Consider the following 24658-nt stretch of genomic DNA (forward strand, 5'->3'; position numbering starts at 1 on the left):
AGCGTCGATTACATCATTTTTAAAAAAAAAAATTTTTTTTAAAAGCTTTATTGTAGCATTCAATATAATACAAGCATGGGCCTACAACCGCAGGGGCCGGCCGCTAAACAAAATTAAGACCCTCTATATCACAGTACGACACGGCTCATCAGCCGACAACCCTGAGGTCCGGCGGCGATGCAGGATAAAGCTTGTATTAGAATGCACAACTGAGTCCCAGGATGAGACAGAGGTTCCATTTTATATTATTTAAGAAAGGATCAGGTGCCATACAATCAAACAAAAGAATACGGGGGACAGGACAAGAAACAGGATATGCACGTAAGAACCGCTATAATGGAACATTAGCGCCAAAGCATATGGATCGATGCAAACGACAATACGATATACATTCAATGTTGAGCGCCAGTTCTCAGGGCCTGCCCACCCGGGAATCAGGATATCATAAAAGCATAAGCACTAAATACAGTACACGATAAGACTCCGAATGATTCACTAGCTATACTGATCCTTTAAGGAAGAGAAAGGGAAGGAAGAAAAAGGCCATGGAAATAAAAAAAGGCAAAACAAAAAACCCTTTCCAACCCCCCACCCTGCACCCCTGCAGATGGTTACAGCCTAACCCCACTAGCAGCGTGCCTGTCGCCCCTAATAACTAAAACCCCAAAAGTAGGAAAAAGAGTGGAGGAGGGCTTATCCATTTGGGCTCCCAGCCCCTTAGTCCCCCCGCCAGAAACAGACACCCCCTATCACTAAAAGACCAACGTATGACAACACTAATAGAAAAAATTAGGGGGTACCGTAATACACCGCCCAGCCTTTTAGATCAAACAGTTGCAGGTCGAACACCCGTAAAAGCCACTCCAACCCGTCCCGACCTGGTAGATCTTAACCTTGGCCCTTCCGAATCAGCACACGAACCCCCCAGCGAGACCCAAAGGCACACAAAGGAGTAATAGAGGAGAAGGGAGTCATCAAGAATCAATCTATGGCGACTCGCAGGCAGTGAGTCCACAAGAGTTGCAGACGCAGAAGAACTCTCCCTCTTAGATGGATAGTCCCAACATATCTTGCCCAGGAGTCGTAAAGTCACCAAGAAAGGCGAAGACGACCACAAAATGAATGGAAAGTCAAGAACAAAAGTCTCCGGGAGGGGAATGCCTTTCGATACCTCCAAGGTCAATAGTAGTGGAAGGTTTGGCAATACACTGACGACCTCGGGAACACCTTCCTTCAGGGCACCATCCGATGGTATCAATACTCGCTTCCTCACGGGGTTCTCGCACGAAGTCAAAATGGCCGTGGTTTGAATGGCTGCAGATTGCTGTTCCAACAGTAAGGCTGGGTCCGGTTCCACCAGGAGCATCTCAGATAGGCGCGTGTCCAATTTGCATAATAAGACATCCACATGTGAATGAAACGCCCTAATTTCTGCCAATATTGACCTCAGTGATGGCTCAAGCTCCGTGCGATCCATAATCTCACACCCGACACCAATCACAATCACCTCCCAGGTTGAATCTGGCATCCTCAGGGGGAACAAACAGGATCACGAACGTGCAGAAGCGGAAGGTGACCGATCTTTATTCGCAGCCACGGTCAACCCGGTGAAGGCCGCAGGCCAGAGACCCCGACCCACCGAAGCCCGGCGGGCCCAAGACCGGGTCCGCGGGACAGCAACCCCCACCCGCAGCCAACAGCAAGCAGAGCCACTCCTCCATCGATGCTGAGCAATAGAAACGATCGCCGCCAAATTCGGGCTTAAACAAAACCTCCACTCTGATTGACCGGACCCAGCCTGGGTCTCCCGGCCGATGTTGTTGCACTGCAGCCCGGCTGTGAAAGTACTCGAGGCCCCGGCTTCGCTGCTGGAGTAGGCCACAATCTTCAACTCGATGTAACTTCGTCAAACCAGCCGTTAAAAGTTCCCGGATTTCACCATCGAAGTGCGGAACAGTTCATGTACACAGAGGCTAGGTGTAAAATCAGGATAATGTACAGGATATTGCGGCGGGATACGGAGGTCGGTGGAGCCAGGAGCCTAAGCAGCCATCTTGTTTGCTGACGTAGCTCCTCCTCCGTCGATTACCTCATTGACGACGACACAGACTCCTCAGGTTGTTTCTAAGACTGCCGCTTTGACGTTGACGTCTCATCAACCTTTAGCCACAGCTACCACTTTTACAGTGGTTACTGCTTCTTCTTTAAGGACAGTACCTCTCATTCAACTGAGTCCAGTGAGAAGTGGGACTCATCTTCCAGACCAATTGTTTGTCTGGTGAGGAAGAATCCGGCAGCGATTCAGAGGTGGAGCACATTTTCAACCAGGCATCTAGTCCATCTGATTTGAACATTAAATGTCAGGAGTATAGTGATGAGGGTGACGAAGTGCAAAACGTCGAAGATGGGAACGATTTATTTCCAGTTGAGAACTCTGAGCCAGTTACTTCAGAGCCGGTTACCCAAATACCTTTATCTTTGGTCACTAACCTGCAGCTCATGCTCGATGACTATACCCGTAGATTCCCACCATCTACGCCTGCCTCTCCAGTGCCACAACCTCCTCCACTACCTCAACCACTACGTCCCCAAGCACCTGCACCTGTTGCACCTGCGTCACCAGGGGGTGCTCGTCCGGACACTGACAACAAGGATCCTGATCCTCGCAACACGGATGACAACGACAATGACGTCGATATGAATGAGTGGGATGATTACAGGGCTCACACACCCTCACTCCGCCCACCTCACCACTAGCATCGCCTCCAGTGGACATTGCAAATTTCCATAATTTGATGGTCCGTGCTGCAAAGCGTTTTCATCTCACTATCGAAAGACAACAAGATGACAGTGAATGCTTCTTATACGATTTTAAGGACATATCATGAAGACAAACCCACACAATACCAATCATTGACCATATTTGGCAGGAGGGCCTTAAATTAATGGAACATCCAAATTCTGTACCTGCAGTTTTGCCCAGATTGGACAAGAAGTACAAGGCTCCTCCGTCTTCCCCAGCCTGTTTGATTTCCCAACCAAAAGCCGATTCAGTTATAACTAAGGCAGCACAGAAAAGATCCCGCAATCCGGCTACACCACTCGCGTCTCCTACTGATCAGGAAGGCCGCAAATTGGACTCTATAGCTAAAAAATGTCCGACCATGGCGGCTACTACTGTGAGGGCAGCTAATACCTTGGCTATTTTGGGCCGCTACGACTGCCAGATGTGGTCCGAGATTGCCTCACTGCTTCCTCAAATACCCGATGCCGTCCGTGCAGAACCGCAGGCCATTATTCAGGAGGGAGAGTTAATATCATCCGAAATTATTGATTGCGCGCTCGACATCTCCTCCACAGGTTTTCGTCAATTGGCTGGGGCTGCAGTCTTAAGGCGTCAGGCTGGTTGAAGTCTACCACCTTCCGTCCAGAGGTACAAGCAAAAGTCCTTGACTTGACGTACGACGGGGATTCGTTGTTTGGCAACATGTAGATGATGCCCTGGAGTCAATAAAGAAGGACATTGACACTGCAAAGTCCTTAGCTACCCTCCAGTACAAGAAACGGCCCTTTCGGGGGGCGCGAGGTAGAGGCGGAGGTTCCTCTAGTTTTCGAGAATTAGGTCAATATCGTTCATACAACACCTACAACAATAACCGACAGAGGGGTTCCTACCAATCCCAAAATCGTCAGTCCACCGCAAGACCATACTAACGGAAATCAACTTATAGAGGTGGTTCAAGCAATAAGAAACAGTGACAGTCTCAGTTCCTTTCTCCTGCCGCCTGTGAATCTTGGAGGTCGCATCTCAAAGTACTTTTGCAAATGGTCCGAAATCACCTCCGACCAATGGGTCTTGGACGTTATCTTCAAAGGACATACCCTGGAGTTCACAAAATTCCCTCCCACCCGTCCACCATCGGGGCCATCCTCTCCCCATCTCAAAGAACTCTTGGCCCAGGTGAAATTGATGATCAAAAAAGGAGCCATCGAGGTCGTGCCGCAAGGTCAACGCGGCAAGGGGTTTTATTCCCGCTTTTTCTTAGTCAAGAAAAAGTCGGGGGAATGGCGTCCAATTTTAGATTTACGGGGCCTGAACAAATTTATCATTTCGAAAACTTTTCAGATGTTAACTCTGCTTCAAATTCTGAATTATCTCAATCCAGGGGAATTCTTTTCAACGATAGACCTCCAAGACGCATATTTCCATGTGCCAATTCACCCCAGACACAGGAAGTATCTACGCTTCACAGTCAGACAGCAGCACTTCCAATTCAAAGTCCTACCATTCGGCCTTCGATCAGCGCCGAGGGTCTTTACCAAGATCTTGACCCCGGTAGCTGCCTTCCTGCGTCTGCAAGGCGTCCAATTTTACCCATATCTAGACGACTGCCTCATCAAGGCCAAAACTTTTCACTCGACAGAGCAGCACACTCAAGTCTGCGTCTCCCTTTTCCAAACCTTGGGGCTTTCAATCAATTGCCAGAAGTCACACTTTCATCCGTCACAAAGGCGAGATTTTCTCGGAGCCTCGCTAGATTCTCGGCAGGGGAAAGTGTTCGTTTCCCAAGAGAGACAGGACCGCATGGTAAAGATGGTGCGGTTCCTACAATCAAAACTGTATGTTTCTGTCCGAAAGTTCAAATCATTCCTTGGCATGGCTTCCTCGTGCATCCAACTTATCCCCAATTGCAGATTGCACATGAGGGCTCTACAGGAGGAATTAGACAAGCAGTGGAAACAGGTGTCAGGGTCATTCGAGGACAAAGTCCTTCTAACACCTCGCATCCAGAAAGCGCTGGAGTGGTGGGCTGACCCTTCAAACATATCTGCAGGCCGTTCATTCCAAGACGAACCTCCGACTCTGACGCATACAACAGACGCGTCTCTCGAGGGATGGGGAGCGCATCTCGACAGCATGTCTGTGAATGGAAAGTGGACAGTGACCCAACGTACTTGGCACATCAATCGCCTGGAACTCTTGGCGATTTTCTTGGCCCTAAAGTCCTTCCAGAGGTTAGTGCAGGGACACACTTTGCTGGTGAGGACGGACAACACCACCAGCATGCACTACCTCAACAAGCAGGGTGGCACGAGGTCTCTCCTGCTTTCACAACTGGCACAAGAAATATGGGATTGGGCGATTCATCTCACAGCCATTCATGTGCCGGGTGTGGCCAATGTTCTGGCGTCGTCAGACAATCACGAGTGGGAACTCAATCAACCAATCGTCGAGTTCATCTTCTGGCGGTGGGGCCAGCCACAGATGGATATTTTCGCGGCTGCTGCCAACAGGAAATGCAAACGCTTTGCAAGTCTGCATCCCCACAGAGAGTCGAGCGGAAATGCAATTTCGATCAATTGGTCGAACGACTTCATCTACGCTTTCCCTCCACTTCCTCTAATCCCTCGCCTGTTACACAGGATGAGGTTTTAACCTTGCCACATCATCCTGATTGCACCCAAATGGCCGAGGCGTCCATGGTTCACGGACCTGCTCCTCTTTTCACAGTCCGACCCGATACCGCTTCATCCTCTGCCTCACCGCCTCATGATGAAGCAGGGACAAATCTGTCACCCGGATCCGGCATACCTCCAACTCCATGCCTGGAACCTGAATACAATGAATTTGCACGTCTAAATATCGACGAGGACTGCAGGGAGGTGTAAGCGCGCTCGCGCTCCATCCACCATCAAAACCTACCAGTTAAAGTGGAAGCGTTTCTGTGTCTGGTGCCGCACTAAAGATTTGGACCCCATGACTGCAAAACCTGAACAGATTTTGCCTTTCTTTTTATCCCTGGCGAGATCAGGACTTTCACACTCATTAAAGTGTTTCTGGTGGCGATTTCCCGCTTTCGCCATGATAGTTCTACATCTCTATGTTCCTCGAGAATCATTAAGCAATTTTACAAAGGCCTTTTTAGGATGTTTCCACCCATCCGTCGCCCTCCACCTGCTTGTCGCTTAAATTTGGTCTTGTCTCAACTGCTTCTACCTCCTTTTGAACCTATCCACTCTGCAAGTCTAAAATTTCTCACATGGAAAGTTGCTCTCTTGCTCGCCTTGACATCCTCGAGACGTGTCAGTGACATCCAGGCGTTTACCACACAGCCTCCTTTTCTACAATTCTCCAATGAGGCTGTGACATTGCGAACTAATCCTAAGTTCATCCCGAAAGTTCCCAGTGACTTTCATCTCAACGAACCTGTGATCCTGAAGACTTTCTTTCCTGCTCCGCAAACTCCAGCTGAGTGGTCATTGCATTCATTAGATGTGAAGCGTTGTCTTAAATTCTACATTCAGCGAACTGCAACTGTCAAAGTCAGATCAATTGTTTGTGGCGTATGGCCCAATTTGCAAAGGACAACCTGTTACCAAACAGACCATAACCAGGTGGATATCCTCTACCATATACTTTTGCCACCAACGGGCTGGGAAGCCCCTTCCTGCTCCAGTTCGTGCTCACTCAACTAGAGCGGTGTCTACTTCTGCTGCCCTTTTTGCGGGGGTACCCCTAAGACAGCTCTGCAGGGCTGCTACTTGGTCGAGCAGCCATACTTTTACTAAGCACTACTGCCTGCAAATAACAGAAGCCGCGGATGCGGCAGTAGGTCAAGCGGTGCTGCGGAATCTTTTCCAATAAAGGTGAGCCTCTGTTGCTACCCGCCTCCAGTCATTAAGGTTTTTTCTAATAATATTTTGGTATTTATTGCATATTGTCTAATATGTTTACCTTACTTGCTTGGTATGTCACCTTTATGACTTATGTGATGATTTACTGCTTTCTACTCTTATTCAAGCATGTGAATATATGAAAGACACACCTAATACTGGAGAAGAACAAAAGTTACTTACCTGTAAACTGTGGTTCACCAGTATTGGTGTCTTTCATAGATTCACATGCGACCCTCCCATCCTCCCCTCAGAGGCTCTCTTCTCCTCAGGCACTTTTACTTACTTTGTGCTACGAAAATCTGAGGACTTGGGCTTCTGAGGAGAAGGTTCAAGAGGAGGCTACAGCCTGATTGGCTGGAATGTGGATCAACACATAATGACACTAATATGCTACTAAAGTGAGTTCTCCCTTAGGCTTTTCAATGGGCCTATTGTGTTCTATGGTACTTTTAAAATTTACATTTTATTACATTATATGTATGTATAATTTTATTTATGATATTTTTTCATGTATACATGCATATGTTACTGCTATTTTATGTACCGTGGGACTCCCACTTCGACGACGGGGAATATTCAAGCATGTGAATCTATGAAAGACACCAATACTGGAGAACCACAGTTTACAGGTAAGTAACATTTGTTCTTAGCATGGCCCTGCCCCTGCCCAAACACTCATTGGAAATCTCCCTACTTCTCCATGACACAAAATTAGATACATTGTTTTTAACGGAAACCTGGTTATCCTCTAACTCCGACCCTGACATAGTTCAGGTCCTCCCCCCAGGATACCTCATTCAGTGCCTCGATAGATCAAGCGGCAAGGGCGGGGGGATTGGGATTATTTATAAAAACAATCTCTCCTGTCGCTTAGTAGATAGTCCTATCCTAGACTGCGAGAACGCCCACTTTACTATCCAGATCTCCCCCGCTAAAACATTTTCAGGTCTTCTCCTATACCGCCCCCCGGGTGCACTAGGGCAATTCTGCAGCTCCCTATTAGAGACCATCATCTCCCGAGCCAGCACTTCTTCCAACTTCACACTGCTGGGCGATTTAAACCTACACTTCAACGACCCCGCAGATAAAGTTGCAAGCGAACTATCACTTGACCTAATGTCTTACGAGCTTCACCTTAAAAACCCTCACGCCACCCATGTAAAAGGGCATCTCTTAGACCCGATCTTCTCTAACATCACTGCATTAGAACCCAGGGAGCCACTACCCATCCCATGGTCTGATCATTTCTTAATTGCAAATTCGAACCTCCGCAAACTCATTTAGAGAGACCTTCCGCATTGTTAAAGAACTTCTTAAAATCCCAGATCCGCCCCTGCCCCCGACACCTTAGGCCTTAGATGCAATGAACTTGCAGAATTCTTCTCAACGAAAATTCAAAAAATTCTAAAAAGCCTCCCAACCATAGATCAACCAACAGAACCTAGCTCCTCTATCCCCCCAAACGCCACGCCTCACCTAGACTCATTTTCTACTATCACCATGGAGGGATTCCCCAGAATTCTTGAGTCAATAAAAAGCGGCTCCCCTCTAGACCCCGCACCCCTCAATTTCACTAAAACTAGTGACACCAACTATAACCCATCGGCCACTAACTTAATCAGTGCCTCACTTTCTCAAGGCACTCTCCCGCCAAACTGGAAAAGAGCCATAGTAAGAGCTCTATTAAAAAAAAAAACATCTGGACCCCCCATGAGATGACCAACTACCGGCCTATCTCTCTACTACCAGGAATTAGAAAGGTCGCGGAAAGATTTGTTAATCGGCAACTGTCCGCTTTCCTCAAAGCCGGTGAACTTCTATCCTGCTATCAGACAGGCTTCCACCCCGGCCAAGGCGCAGACACCGCCCTGATAGCAGTGATAGAAGAGGCAAGGCAAATCTTGGACGCAGGAGGCTCAGCCGCTGTGATCCTCCTGGACCGAAGTGGCCTTTGATACGGTTGATCACCGTATCCTCATTCACCGCCTCAGTAGCCTGGGAGTCACGGGGTCAACCCTCGCATAGCTAAAATCATTCATAGAAAATAGAACCTTTCAGGTCTCTGAAGTCCGTGTGCGCTCCAGGACAATCCTGCTCCAATGTGGGGTGCCGCAGGGCTCGTCTTTGAGCCCTACACTTTTTAATGCATACATGTCACCACTGGAGGATATCATCGCCCCTTACGGGATCAAACTGATCACATACGCAGACGACACACAATTGGTCGTCTCACTAAACCAGTCAGGCCACCCTCCTGAAAACTTACGGTCCTGCCTCTCAGAAATCTTCAGCTGGATGAACAAGTCCCTGCTCAAACTCAACAGAGAGATGAAACGGAGCTAATGCTGTTGGGATACAAAGCTGCATCCATCCCCAAATCCATGTGGCCGGCATGCATAGGACCAGCCCCCCTTCCAAAAAAAGAAATAAAAAGTCTTGCCGTCTGGCTCGACCAGGACCTCACCTTTCAAACCCAAGCCAAGAAAACCGCTGGTGTGTATTTTGGCCTACTTCACACAGCACGGAATATCCTCCCTCTTCTAGCACCCCACTCCAGAAAGCTTCTCATTCAGGGTCTCATCCTCTCTAGTCTGGATTACGGTAACGCCATATATTTAGGTGCCTCGGAGACTGTCATAAACAAACTCCAACTCATCCAGAACTCGGCAGCCAGACTGCTCACAGGAACAAAAAAAACACTTTCAGCTAAACCCGCCCTGAGATCCCTCCATTGGCTCCCAATCTGGGAAAGGATCAAATTCAAGTCCCTATGTATATCGCACACAATTCTCCAGGGCAAAGGCCCCCCCATTTTGAGAGACTCCTTATAAGGCCAATAGAGTGTTAAGATCCGATCTCTCTTCCTTGCAAACACTCCCAGAATAAAGAAGGCACGAACAGGTGGACGTCTCTTCTCCCACAACGCCGCAAAGCTCTGGAATACCCTTCCCCTCAACAATACGTAAAGAAGCCAACCTCCTTAAATTCCGTAAACTCCTAAAAACCTTCCTTTTTCCCTAGCGTACTCTTTCTCCTTAGTCACGTCCATACACTCGGCGCTGGGACGCCCACTGGTAGCCACGCGCTTTACAAATCCAATTTCATTCCATTCCATTCCATCTCCTTGTCTATTACACAACAAGGCTAGTCTACAAAAACAACACAGCTCACCGACTAACTCGCAACCACCATCTCCACCACCTACACACACAGGCCCAACAAAATACCTTCTCAACCTGCTGGACGAGGATTACTATACAGATAAACAACATTTTGGCTATCTTCATACAGTTAATACGAACTCTAATATTACACCTGCTAAAAGTTCAAAGAGTACTACTCACCCTTCTAGAAAATAGTCACCACCACCACCAAAACGCAATCTCTAGAGTGCCTACTAATAAATGCGTGATCATGCTCTTAAAGAAAAAAAAAAAAGCACATTGGCCTACTCACTGACACAACCATGACTTACTCTTCGTAACCAGACTATTAAACTGTGAGGTAAAAGAGAAGATGAGCTTGCTGTTCCATTCAAGGAAACAATAAATCTTACCAAAGCTGACAGCATTTCCATACAAGCCTGTGAGGCCCTCGTCACCGAATGCAACCCTACATCAGCTTCCTCCTTTAACTTCCTCCTCCTTTACAGACCAGTACCTAGCAATGAAAGTTCCCAGACACATTTCAGACAGTTTCTAAAATTATACTCCAACCTATGCATCCTTGGTGACCTAAGCATATGGTTTGACAAACACAATATGTTGCATCCAAGAACTATCATGACTGGCCTAGACGCACTGAACCTACATCAGATCATTCACAAACTCACACACATCTCTGGACACATCCTGGATGTCATTTTTGCGAACCCAGAACTAGTTAAGGATTACTCCAGTCACATCATCAGACCACCATCTGGTAGCTTCCCAGCACCACAATGCACACACTCCTAAGGCCACCTTAAATGCATCCATCTATTGACCTTGTGAAAAACGTAATGTTTAGCACTTAGAAGCACAATTAACATCCAACACAGATCTAGACACAATAAATTCCATTCAAAAACGTTGAGTGGCTTCAGGAAGCTTTTGATCGCTTAACACCACTAACAGTAACAAAAAAAACAGGACAAAAGAAAAAATGACCTTTGAGGAATGCAGAACTAAAAAGGATAGTACAACAAATTGCAAAAAAATTCTAAATGTGCAAATAAATGATAGTAAAAGGTGCTCATTGAATTTCGTAAACCTACATGCACAGAAGTAACTCATCCCATTACTCAAGAATTTACTGAGAAATTGGCAAATAATTACTCAACCAAAGCAGACATGTTGGACTCCTATTTAAAACAAACGAAACCCACCAACACCAACCCATTTCCAACAATCTTCTCCAAGGGTAGGCTATCACAGCCTCTGCATTCCTTCAAACAACTATCACAAAGTGAATGTAAAGATCTTGTCAAAGCAAGCAGGCCAGCCGCCTGCCCTCCAGATTCTTGTCCACAACAAAACAAATCTTCAAGAACATTCTTTTAACTACCTCTGCTGCCACACGGGTAAGAATAATCATCAATAGTTCTTTAACTATAGGAATTTCCTGAAACCTTTAAAAAGGCATGCATATGGCCATTATTAAAGAAAACAAACCTGGGCCCGCATGACCCAAACAACTATAAACCATTTACAAATGGTCCTTTCCTGATAGAGAGAGCCACATTCATCTAAATGTCGCAATTAATTGAAGATAACTCAATACTTTCTGATATGCAAACAGGATTCCGTCCCAGAAGAGTTTCTGAATCTGTCCTCATTGCTATCTGAATTAACATTAAAAGCACAGTACAATGGAACGGGGTCGCTGCACTTCTTCTCTTGGACCTTTCAGCTGCCTTCAAAACATTTTACCATGACACTCTACTCAAGCACTATGAAGCTGGCATAGAGGGACAACCTGCAACTGAATCACAGCTTACCTTCAGAACAGAACAAATGTCATCCATAACCCCACGATCTCATCCAAACTGTACTTCACAAAAGTAGGTGTCCCTCAAGACTATATCATCTCACCGTGCCTTTCATTATCTACAGAAAGTCATTGTCCACAATAATCAGTTAACTTTAGCTCACATGAAAGCGTCAGACATTGGAAACGCAAACATCTTTAGTTCCTTTAGAGCCGTTAATCAATGGATGACATGGAGCCATCTCAAATTGAATGTTTCCAAAACTGAAATACACATATTGTGATTGGAAAATTATGACCAACTCTGCACCTGGCCTGACAATGTGGGACCACCTAAAGTATCTAAGGAACTAAGAAGCCCTGGCATTACCATAGATTCCAAATTATGAATGAATGCTGAAGTGGATAAGTTATCAAGATCAAGCTTCATTGCTATGAAATCTCTGCAACATATCCTCCCCCACCTAGGATTTCCACACAAACTCCAAGCTACTATCTCTCTTGTACTGTCTAAACTTGATTACACCAATGACCTCTATCTTTTATAATCTTTATCAACTATGAAAAGACTACAACATTTCTCAAGTCTGCTGCCTTACTACTCCTACATGTAAAGCCACAAGCCTACATTTCCTCTGCTTTGAGGGCCCTACATTGGTTACTGGTTGCCAGAAGATACACATTCAAGCTGCTTTGTATCACCCATAAAGCAATACAAGGAACAGGAGCATTTCCATCAGGATTAGAATTGCCAAATACGTCCAACATGGAAACCTCCACTACAGAATGGCACCTTGCCACAAAACGCCAGCATTGAGGAATAAAACTAATGGCTGGTACATCTTTCTCTGTTCAAGCAGCCAATTCCATAGTTACCTCCCGCCCAACAAAGCCTCCACAGATAACTATCTTATCTTCCGAAGACTACTCAAGAGTTGTCTTTTTTCCTAAATGACCACCATACTCAAACACAAAAGTACAGCATATGCCTTTGCAAGTAAACATGTATCAGTTGATTATATGTATATATGTGCATTTCTTTGTACAAATATGTTTACTACTTATGATTTAAAATGATATAAGCATTGTTTAGAGCTGCTTAACATAAAGCTATAAAAACGAATGCAAATATATATATATGTGGATATATATATATATATATATATATATATATATATATATATATATATATATATATATATATGGTATGCGGTATGTTGACGTCCAAAAACTCAGCAAATCAACCAGATAGACGAAGCGAGACCCAGAAGGTGGTGCAAATTATTTATTCTTTAGCCCAACACCAATCTGCCATGACGCGTTTTGGCTTAACTAAGCCTTGATCACATGACAGAGATATATATATATATATATATATACACACACATTATTTTATGCTTACCATGTATATAGTTCACTGTAATTTTCATATACGTTTTTTGGTTTGCTGCTTATGGGTCTCTGTTGTATTTTATTTATCTATCACAGTATGTAAAACAAATATAACAATTGCATAGAAGTGCTTCACTATGGAAATATTGAGGCAAATATAAAATAAAAAATAATTTTAAAAATGCACAAATAAATTAGCTTTACCTACATCAAGTCTTGTAAGTCTGAGTGTCTAAATATCTATCTATACATGCACATATGGAACTTTATACAATACAAATGTGTCTTTTTATTCTTTTTCTTATACATGTTTACCCTTTCTATTTTGATTTGCATCCATATATGTATTACTTTACACCTAATGTAGAAAAAAAACCTTCAATTCCCTCCAATGTAGTACTCTCATCGTATTCCTCTCTCAATATATCCACTGCCTCCACTCTTACTCATCTCAAACCTCATTCTCCTACTAATATCGTCCATATAACTCTTTCTAGACTCTTTCCTCCCCTATCCCACTTGGGCTTGCTCCAAACCTCATTTTCACTACTAGGACCTGCAAAAAAAAAACACTTCCTAAGCTCTTACCTCAGCTCTTACCTCCTGTATTCCTCCGTTGACTCATTGCAAACCTCATTTTACTACTATGAGCTCCCAAATAGCACTTTCTAGACTCTTATCTCCTCTATCCCTCCTTTATCCTATTCAATCAAACCAACAGACTCGCATTTCTGCCGCTCAAATTAACAACCTATATTTTCGTATAATAATCAATCACTAATCCTTTGAGTTCCGAAGTAGCGTGCTACTTGCCGAAAAGCGTTTCAATGCCTTGTCAATGGTAGTAAGCGCTGTATGAATGCAATTACAGTTACAATTCCAAATCAATGCCCTGGGTTGCTGGCACTACTTTTGCCAGCTCTATCCCTCCAACACGAAATTAGGAGATGTCCATTGTCTAGGGGATGGTGGTGTAATGCTTGACTTTACTCGCAGCAGTGTTTCTTGACAAACTAAGCTCAACAATTATGAATGTACTTGAAACAAATAGTGTCACTACATCTCAGTTTTTTTAACCAGTCTGGGTAACCTTTAAGGTTTATGTTAAAAGGTTTTGCAATCTCTGAGCATTCCGCTGTACTTAGAATCTTACGAACAAACCTGCGTTGATATAAATTTTTCTCTCTATAAAAGCAGTATCATGACAAGAGGGATGCATCGCCTTTACCAGGAATAAAAAGAACTCCGATCTAGAGAGCTATTGGCCTAGTGGTACAATATCTTCCTAAATATGTGCTAGCTTGTGGATATGGTGAGGGAGTTAAACCATGCAAGTTCCTTGCCTGGCTTCTCAGGCTGCAATATGGATAAAATGTTATCCCTCCCATCCAGTTGAAGGATGGTAAAAGGTTATTTTTCATAGAGCATGCTCTGCTGTAGTCTCTACATCTGCATGGATCTGTATTTAACTAGAATGTCATTAAATCCTGTATTGTTGATATGGAGCTCGTTCCAGGTCTTTGCCACATTGTAGGAGAAGGCTCTTCCACCTGTTCTGGCTCTGCAGATGCACAGGGTTTCTGCAAAGGCAAAGTCGGCAGATTGGGGGGTTCTCCTGGGTTCGTGGAAGGAGATTCTTTCGTTGAGATATTGGGGGTCCGGTCTTGTGTAAGTATTTGTAGGCGTGGATGAGTATCTTGAAGGTTACTCTCTTCTCGACAGGGAGCCAGTGGAGGTCTTGCAGGTGTTGGGTGATGTGTTCATGTCTGGGGATGCCGAGGATGAGTCTAAGTTGTTCTGAATGGTCTGGAGTGTGCAGAGCAGGGGTGTGTTGATTCCGGCGTAGTGGGCGTTTCCATAGTCCAATCTGCTGGTTATGAGTGCGTGGGTGACAGTCTTTTAGGGGGGGGGGGGGGGGTTGGAGATCCATTTGAAGGTCTTGCGAAGGATGCGGGAAGCAGGTGGAGGCGATGGCATTGATCTGTCTGGTCATGGTGAAGGAGGAGTATAGTATGATGCCAAGGTTTGGGCGTGTTCCGTGGGGGTGGGGGGCTGCAGAGGGCCACCAGGTGTTGTACCATGCAGAGGGGGAGGGTTCGAGAAAGAGGACTTCTGTCTTCTCGGAATTGTGCTTCAAGTAGCTGCTGCTCATCCAGGATGCGATGTCCTTCATTCTTTCCTGGAAGCGGAGTCTGGTGGTGTGGGGGTCCTTGGTGAGGGAAAGGATGAGCTGGGTGTCGTTGGCTTAGGATACTATTCTGAGTCCATGCTGTCTGACGATGGCTGCAAGGAGGGCAATGTAAATGTTGGAGTGTGGGGCTGAGCGCCAGTCTCTGGTGCAATCCGCCGTTGTTCGCTTTAGGTTCAGAGAGGAAGGGCGTGAGTGATTCTTTGGGTTGTGCTGGTCAGGAAGGACCGGAGCCAGTCAAGGACGGCTCCCTGTATGTCGGCGTCATGGAGTCTGGCGGTAAGAGTGCAGTGGCAGATGGTGTCGAAGGTTTCAGAGAGGCCAAACAGGATGTGAACTGGGGACCTTTGTTGACTCTGCTTACCATTGCAGAGATTGAGATTGCCATAGATTGATTCTCTGGTGGCCTTAAGGCTACTTTTTGAATAATAAATGTAAAGGCTTATTGGACCCTCATAAATTGATTCTCTGGTGGCCTTAAGGCTACTTTTTGAATAATAAATGTAAAAGGTTTATTGGACCCTAACCTATTGAAATTGTGCAAGAAAGCACTACAAAATGGCCATCTTCCTCCCTACCACTAGGGAAGCTGTTTTAATGTATTGTTGAAATCTGGAAAGGATGGAACAGTTGGTCAGCCCTACAGCCAGCTATCCCTTTTAAACGTTTACCTTAATTTGTTGACCGGGCTACTGCCAGCGAACTCATAACTCATAGAAACAGATTGTTATTTCCGGAAGAGACCTGGTTTATTTCAGTCAGGGCCACATCTTGGAATGTGAGAACTATCCTTGACTTGATTCACCAGATCAGACCTGAGTTAGAGGCAGGCTCAATATTCTTGCAAACCAAAATAACCTTAAACTCCCTAGAGTGGCAATGTATACTTGCTATGCGGTACAGATTAGGATTATTTTAGATGATTTCTGAAGGTGTTCTAGTCCCACTCAAGGTGTACAGCGCATGTGAAATTATCTTTACTGTTCATTGTTAAAAGGGGCACATGGCAGGGATGTCCTTTCTCTCGTATCTACTTTTTGCAGTGGAGCCAGTGCTTTGGTGGCTGAAAGGGTATAATGTTAGGATAAGAATGTTGTTTCCATGGAAACTACCGATTTAGTAAGTGCACCCCAGCAATGAAGCCTTGAGTTAGGTTATTATGCAGCACAGACCCACTTTGCATATGCTGGCTCTTTCCAGCTTGTCACATTTGGTGAAGACGAGCCAGATGGAGCCTGGCACGCTCCTAACCACACTATTGGCTAAAGGACTCATTAGGATGCCATTCGGATGATTCGGAAATGGGACCACCAGACTGCAAATTGGCAGTCGCGCCAGTTAATTAGGTTGTGACTGCCACCACGTTGGTCGCAATGTCTAGATTTTGTATTGCAGCGGGTGCTGCTGGGTGCAGTACACCCCACAGTACAATAAATTTACCTTACATATATCTCGGCACTACGTGGCAAGCACCATGCGGTGCCTGCCACATGGTACAGGGATATGTAGGGGGCACCATGGATTCCCCCCCCCCCCCCAAAAAAAAAACCCTCAGCTGAGGGGCAAGGCGTGCCTGCTACTGGCCCCCAATGTCCCTTTCCGCCAGCTTTTTCATGGTGGGTAAACCGCAATGAAAGGGCCAGCAGGGAGGGACATCATAATCTCAATGACTGGGCACTGGCAGGCACTGCCACCATTGTAGGGATTGTTGCTCCCTCTGATGCACCGGCGGCTCAAGGAGCGTGGCGGTCCGTCTTTCAGCCCGCATTGTAATATGCAGGCGGTAAACATGGTTACAATGGCGGTGGGACCGCCACCGACGGGCTGTTGGTGGCGGTCCCACCATCATCATAATCCCTAATCAGGCCGCAAATTGCCTAAACTGTTAAATTCACAAATTCACATATTTAGTTCTATGGGAGATTTGCAGAAGAGCAAGACATGCACATTTACACTACACAGTGATTTTCTCCACTGATCATCACTAGTGGTGGCAGACCTGGGGGGAAGGATGCTGTTATAGCATCCGATAGACTGGATGAGCGCATTATTAATGCCTTGGACAGCATAGCCCCCCTCTGCCATAAGAAACCCTGGAGTAGACCTCACAAATCCGCCCCCTGGTTTACTGCGGAACTTCGCCTATTGAAAACTGAATGCAAGCAATTAGAAAGGCAATGGAGGAGAGCTTATCTTGATCAAGCCAAACTGAGTTATATTAGCAAACGCAGGGAATATCATAATCTGATCAGGCGGGCCAAAACCAACTATTTTTCAGACAGGATTGGAGATGCTCGCAACTCCACTAAGGAATTATTTAAAATTTATAAAGAAATTTCCCTCTGTAGCTCCTCTGTTGATCCCTCCTTGGTTTCGGAGGAATCCTGTAACCGAATTGCCACCTATTTTTCGGATAAAGTGGCCACAATCTATTCTGCCTTCATAGGGGGAAAGGAGAAGGCAATGGAGTTCTGTGAAAATCCATCTCTAGTTAAGGGCGCTAACAGTCTTAGCAACTTTGTCACTCCTCCATCTAATGAGCTTCAGCAGATCTGTCGCTCGATCAAGTCAGGCTCCCCCCGTGATCCGGCCTCTCCTAAACTTCTGGGAGGAAGTTTAGAAATTCTTGAGCCCTACATCAGAGATGTTCTGGATCTCTCTTTTTCAACTGGCACAGTACCCAAAAAATGGAAACAAGCGATTGTGCTCCCACTCCAAAAAAAACCTAATCTAAGCTGGGAGCGGTTAGACAATCTCCGGCCCATCTCCCTTCTTCCATACTTGGCCAAGGTGGCAGAAAAGGTGGCCAATCGCCAACTTATGACTTTTGTGGAGGAAGCCAACCTTCTTCATCCCACCCAATTTGGTTTTCGGGCACGACACTCTACGGAGTCTGCGATGCTCCTAGCCACCGAAACCATTAGGCAAGGGGTAGATGAGGGGCATACTATGGCTCTTGTCCTACTCGACCTAAGTGCCGCATTCGACACTGTAGCACATTCCACCTTGCTACAGTGTCTCAACAGTGGTGGAGTGAAGGGGATGGCACTCAGTTGGATGCAGTCCTTTCTGACTGAGAGGGGTTTTCAGGTTAAACAGGGAGAACACTACTCTCGGGTGTTCAATCTCGATCAAGGGGTCCCTCAGGGCTCAGCCCTCAGCCCCACCCTGTTTAACCTTTACGCCTCCCCTGTAGCCACCATTGTTGAAAGATACGGCATCCAACTGGTATCTTACGCCGACGACACACAACTGGTCATCTCTCTATCACGGGCACCCGAAATTGCGGCACTCAACTTCAGTGCTTGCATGCAGGAGCTTGCCTCCTGGATGTCTAACAACTGCCTGAAGTTGAACGGCTCCAAAACGGAAGTGCTTGTGATGGGGGGGGGGCCCTTCTGTGTGGACCTCGGCATGGTGGCCGGACTGCCTCGGACCTAATCCCGTACCAGGTCAACAGGCTAAAAACCTGGGGGTTCTATTTGATTCTGACCTGTCTTTTACTCCTCAAGTAAACAGAGTGGTTGGAATCTGTTTCGGGATACTTAAAAGCCTACGCAAAGTGCTTGATATGCTTCCAGTGGATGCCAGACAAACGCTTGTGCATGCCTTGGTCACATCGAGACTTGATTATGCCAACCTACTTTACCTGGGTATCACAGCCAAAAATCTCAATCGTCTCCAGGTACTGCAAAATGCCACAGCCCGCCTGGTGCTGAGGCTTCCCAGGAGAGCACCCTCCAAAGCTGCGCTAAGGTCCCTTCACTGGCTTCCAATCCGTGAAAGGATTACTTTCAAAGCTCTATGCACGTGCCATCGCATCTTTGGAGGTAGGGCACCCAGTCCTCTGAACAGCCTTATCACCCCTTACAGACCAGAGCGGATGCTCAGATCCTCTGGCACGGGTCTGGCTGTTGTCCCCAAAATACACAAAGCTCGAATGGGGGGCAGATCATTCCGGCTTCTTGCAGCCAAGAATTGGAATATGCTACCCTCCGAACTACGGCTTGAACCCTCTGAGACCAAATTCCGTAGAGCCCTTAAGACCCATCTCTTCCGTCAAGCATTGCTGTAAATTCTTGTCCTCTCTTCTCATCTGTATACTCTCAGCGCGGGGACACGCCGGTGCGCGTAACCATGCGCTTTATAAATCTCCTAAATAAATAAATAAAATAAATAAAATCATGGCACTGTCCTGGGATTTATGGCTCTAGAATTTCTGGAGGTAATAGGCAATATCTAAAACCATTGAACGTGTTTTGGGTCTATCGCCATTACTGCTGGTTTTCGTGCATGTGGTTGATGTCTCAAGTAGGAGACTTGCCGCTTTAGTGTTGTTGGGAAGGTGCAGAGTCTCCATGGCATGGGTTTGTGGACTATCACCTAAGACCGGCTGAGTAAAGCTGCCTTCTGTCACAAAATGCAGAAAGGCATACAGCATTACAGCTGGCTTTGGCAAGCCCACAAGATATATGGGGCCTTTGCTGGCATTCTTTGATGTCTTAATGGCTTACCTGAATGTAGGGTCACTGCCTCCATTCTGGTCATTCAGGGCACTGTTTCCAGAATAGGACTTTAGTGTGATAGCCTAACGCATTCTCCTTGTTGGAGTTTTGTTTTTCTTCCATTGAACTAATTAGGCTAACACAACCAAAATCAATAATTTATAGGTGAAAAGTATAGAACTGAAAATGGTGTCCTTAGTGATGACCTAGACTGAGGTGAATATTGATATTTATTGTGATTGTGTCGAGTAATTCTGGTATAGCATAACAGTGGATAGGAAAGGTTCATCTCTGATTTGAGAAATAAAGGATGGTAATTATGGTAATTTCCCTCTGGTTTTGCTTGGTTTGTTCTGGCTAAGATGCAATGTAGTTACATATTTTTGTCCTTAAGACCCAATGTGAAGTGATGTGAAGCACGAGGACTAAGTGGCCTGTAATATAAACTTTGTTGAAATGTTGACCTATCAAAGAATTTGTTTTTTTGTTGTTGTTTTTTTTAAATAAAGTCTTAAAACAGATTTGGCTATGTGGACTTGTTCGTGGAAGTGAGGTCTATAGTAGAAACTTCTTTCTTGTTTTTCAGAGATATTATGGAAAATCGCTCCCAAATGGAAAATTCTCAACAACGATAGAGAATATAGGCTTGCTCTCTGTGGAACAAGCATTGGCTGATTTTGTTATGCTCATCAAGGAAATAAAAGCAGATTCCCAGGCAGAGAAGTGCCCTGTGATCGTTTTTGGAAGCAGGTAAACAGATTGATTAGGTTATAAATAAGATTGCTTAATGTTCAAAGTTCTTTGTTCTAAAGCACATGCGTTATTAAACATTCAAAAGGGGTAGTCTTGGACCAATACCTAAATTCATTGAGATGAATGCAAATTGTGCATTCTTTTTGCCTCTGGTTATCTAAAGACTAATTAATTTTGGTAAAGCATGAAGAGAATTGGTGACAGATTGTATATGGACCCATGATCTCTCCTGCACTTCTTTTTAAGCTTAGTTAAGATGGATGAACTTTTTCGGCAGAGGATCTTTTGTTCTTCATTACTGGATTGCCACCATTGCTCTGCTATTTTCATGTTCTTTGGACACGTGCTGGTCCAGATCAAGGCTAGTCCATCTAGTTTGGACCTTCCTCTCACTTAACCCTTGCTACTATGCCGTGCCCTCTCTACTCCCCTCTTTGGCCCCACAGTAGCTTTGGTACTGTGTTTTGTAGTGTCAGTTACCATTATGGAGTTTGTCAAAGGTGGCTCGATATTGAAAGTGCCCAGACTTAAATTGTATCTCGCAGTCAATGGTATCTTGACATTGTGGGAACATTGGGGTTGAAGCTGCTGTGACTTTTTGATTTGCTATCATTTTCGTCACATAGAAGAAAGAGTCTTTCAAATCTATTGGTTGTTTTCGTACCAGCAGCTTTTTCCTCTTTTTGGGTGAAATTATTTTCTAATACACAGTTTTTCTAGCATGACTAAGGGCAAAGTGAGAAATGCATTAGACTTCTGTGTAACTAAATGTTTATCTTAACTTGTGTCCTCTCACTTTTTTAGATGTTTCATATATATGCTTTGTTCTATTAGGCACCTTATTTTTTTTGTGGAGGATCATTTATCCTATTGGTTAGGCTACACACCCAATTACAATCCACTCATTACAGATTATGATATTGTCTAACACTGGTGTCCCGTAAGAAACTCTGGAGCCATAAGTAAACTTTCTTTTTGCCTCATGAATGATTTTGTTGTACTTTCATCAAATGCAGTACAACTTTATGCGGGTAGGTGGATCTGCAGGGCTCCTCACTGACACCCTTCTGCTCCTGAAATGACATGGAGAGCCTATATAGACGCCACTTTTACAAGCGGACATGAGTTCCTTTCTTTCTGCCACCACGCCTAAATCCTGAGCTCACTTTCATTTCTTAGAGACCCCTATTATCTCTAACAGATTTAAATAAGGGAAAGGTCACGTCTAAAACAGACAGGATTTAAACCTTGTAGGATTGTTGCAAACAAATGTTGGTGACAGGCCCTCATCAAGTTTGCCTGTGGTAACTAGAGTCGAATCCCGATGCTAAGAGTGCAGTGATTGCATGTAGATGAACCCAAAGGTCAGACTCCGAGGTGAAACTGTACATGGCCAAGGACCAGAAGCCTCCATGACTGGACTGCTCCATATCGGAAGTTTGGTCTCAGTCTCGTTCCAGACCCAGCTTTCGCAGAAGTTTTTCCAGAGGTTGGTCTGCATCACAATCAAAGTCATCAGGTGTGTCAAAGAAAAACACAAGAAATCTAAGCAGACTTAGCCTCTTTCCACGTCTCTAATGCTCCTGAGATCGATGTTGAAGCCTATCCTGCAACTTGTTTCAGCACAACCTGAGTTTCTGGGACTATCCACCACGCCAAAACACATCAGAGAGTTCCATGAGACCATGCTCTGACTATTCCGATCCTTGCTAACTCCCACTGGTGCGCCTTCGAGGCCCAATGGAGCTCAGAGGCCCACAATCTGGAATACTGCTAGGGGAATTGGTGCTATTTGGACCCTCCAAACCCACTATGTATCTGCCTCAGTCTCCAGTTCAGACCACCTCTCCAGCGCCAAGGTCCAAACCAGTTCCTATCGACTCAGAAATACGAGGGAACTATTGTACTCTCTGGGGCTCTAGAGGGCGCGCACACGGAATGGCCGCCTAACGGTCAGGCTCCCGTTCCCTGGAGAGCTTATCCTTCATTAATCCTACCTTACTGGAGGGCGAGTGTCCCCAAATGCAACTGCTTCGGTGACACATACGGACACCTACACTCGGTCCAACTTGTGGATCTCTAAGTGCAACTGGGACCGAGAGAGTGACCCTGCTGGAATCCCCCGGGGGTGCCACTGGAGTTACTGGACGCGAGGATCGGGTTACTGCTCTTAGGCGAGGCCTGGTTTGCCACAAGGCGACAGGCCCTGACCGTTGGCCTCGAATACGGAGACCGTAATATCTGACACTGTCGGTGTGGCGATTGACCCCCTCCCCTGCCTACTGAGGGACCCCCCCGGAACCCTGGGTGGCATATGGCTACTGGATTTGCCAGCCTTGGAGACGCTAGCCCACACGCGTGTACTTTGTCCAGGCGGTCGGAGAAGGGCGCCCTGGTAGAGATTCGGCACTGGACGTGAGGAGTGCTGGGAGTCCCCGTGGTCACAGCTGTGGGCTAAGGCTGCTGCCGAGTGAGACGCCTTTCCCGAATTGATCCCTGCTGTCAGCACGAAGGTACGGTGCGCTGCTGGGGGTAGAGAGACTGCCACTGTGGACATCTAGGTGGAGCCCACTAATGTCGACCGCTGCTGGGTGCTGTGAGCGTCGGTAAATCCTGGAGGCGGTCCCTGATCCTTTTGGCTCCTTGAAGTGACTGGCATTCGAATTATTCCCTCGTCGTAGGGGCACCTGCTGCACCACTGCGTTTGTAAGTCCCCTGATCCCACAGAGGCATATCGAGATTGGCCTGCACAGCATTGGTGGAGACGTGCAGGGGGCTGCAAGGGTGACTGCTGCCTGCCGCTGGCTTCTGCGAGGACCTGCCCCATTGCCCCACGATAACGCTGCCGTTTGGAACTGCGGAACGGCTAGCTGTGTCTGGATACCACGTACATAGAGGGGACTGCTGCTGATACGCTAAGTGCACACAGGGGCTCCAACATTCTACAGTGCACAACTGCGTTTGACTAGCCTATGTTTCGAACGGCGCATAAGAGGCAGGCGGCAGACTAGATCGGCTCGACCTTGCTTTTGACGGAGGCCTGTGAGGAATCCTTGCTGCACGTGGCTTCCCCGATACCTACACCCTGAGTGGGCAGCACTTTGTGTGGCTTGCACATTTGCTGCGGATTAACAGCACAAGAGGGTGCTAACGGGGGGGGAGAAGTGGTTGTGCGCTCTTGATGTTGTTTCCCCTGCGGGTAAACCCCAACCATAGGTTCAAGTTATGGATGCTGCGGGGGGTAAGGGGGAGGGGCAGGGGGAGAACGGGTGGCTGCTGGCATGATTGGGATGCAGTAGTGGGAGGAGGGGAAGAGTATTGTTGAGGGGGGGTTCTTGCTTTACAGGGGGGGAGTGCAGTGGTTTGGAATTTGTGGTATTATGCATCACCTGAGAAGAGATTGTACTACAGATAATAATATGGCATGTTGCAATTCTATAATGTTTTTTAGCTTATGACGGGGTCGGGGTCCGATGCGCAACTGAGCTGTATGTCATGGAATAACAGAGCCCTTAACACTGCCAAAAAATTTCGAAATGTGATTGCATACTTTGACCGTCACCAAGTTCAGATTGCCATGTTGCAGGAGACGCACATATCACCGCAGACACACACCACATTTGCAAGCAAATGGGCACACGCCTGCGTCTTTTCGTCCTACTCCACTTACGCAAGGGGGGTGGCTATCCTGATTAGGCGCACCGTGCCATTTCAAGTGTGTGGTGAATTATCAGATGTGGAGGGCCGTTTTGCTATGATATTGGGACGCCTAGGCCGCGACACCATTACATTGGTGAACTGTTACGCACCTAATATAGAGATGCCAATTTTTTTTACCACATTGTGGGGCAAAATCCTGGACGTGGGGTCCCGGCATGTTATCTGGGGTGGCGACTTCAATTTAGCGCTGGTACCTCACCTGGATAGGGCAGACGGAGTGACTCATTACAAGCCTAGAGCCAGGGAGGCCCTGGTGGGTGTGATCTCGGAAGGTAATTTGGTAGACAGCTGGCGATACCTACACCCCCTCCGGAAAGAGGGCACACACTTTACGTCACTGACAGGCACATGGGCGCGACTGGACTATTTTTTTTATATCTAGAGATATTAGTGCGGGGGTGACCAGGGTGGCACATTTACCAAGGACATACTCTGACCATAGTCCGGTCCTGGT

General features: G+C 46.3%; 1 protein-coding gene across 3 annotated transcripts in view; it reads left to right on the forward strand.

Moving 5' to 3' along the window:
* The window catches only part of DPP7 (dipeptidyl peptidase 7), a 1731842-nt gene that overhangs the window by 286996 nt on the left and 1420188 nt on the right, over window positions 1–24658 (forward strand). For all 3 annotated transcript variants that reach the window (XM_078642039.1, XM_078642041.1, XM_078642042.1), the window contains exon 3: window positions 20318–20481. In XM_078642039.1, coding sequence (XP_078498165.1) covers window positions 20318–20481 — 164 coding nt within the window. The remainder of the gene's footprint in view (window positions 1–20317; window positions 20482–24658) is intronic.

Source organism: Lissotriton helveticus, chromosome 5_1, assembly GCF_964261635.1.
Source record: "Lissotriton helveticus chromosome 5_1, aLisHel1.1, whole genome shotgun sequence".
NCBI classification, from domain to species: Eukaryota; Metazoa; Chordata; class Amphibia; order Caudata; family Salamandridae; genus Lissotriton; species Lissotriton helveticus.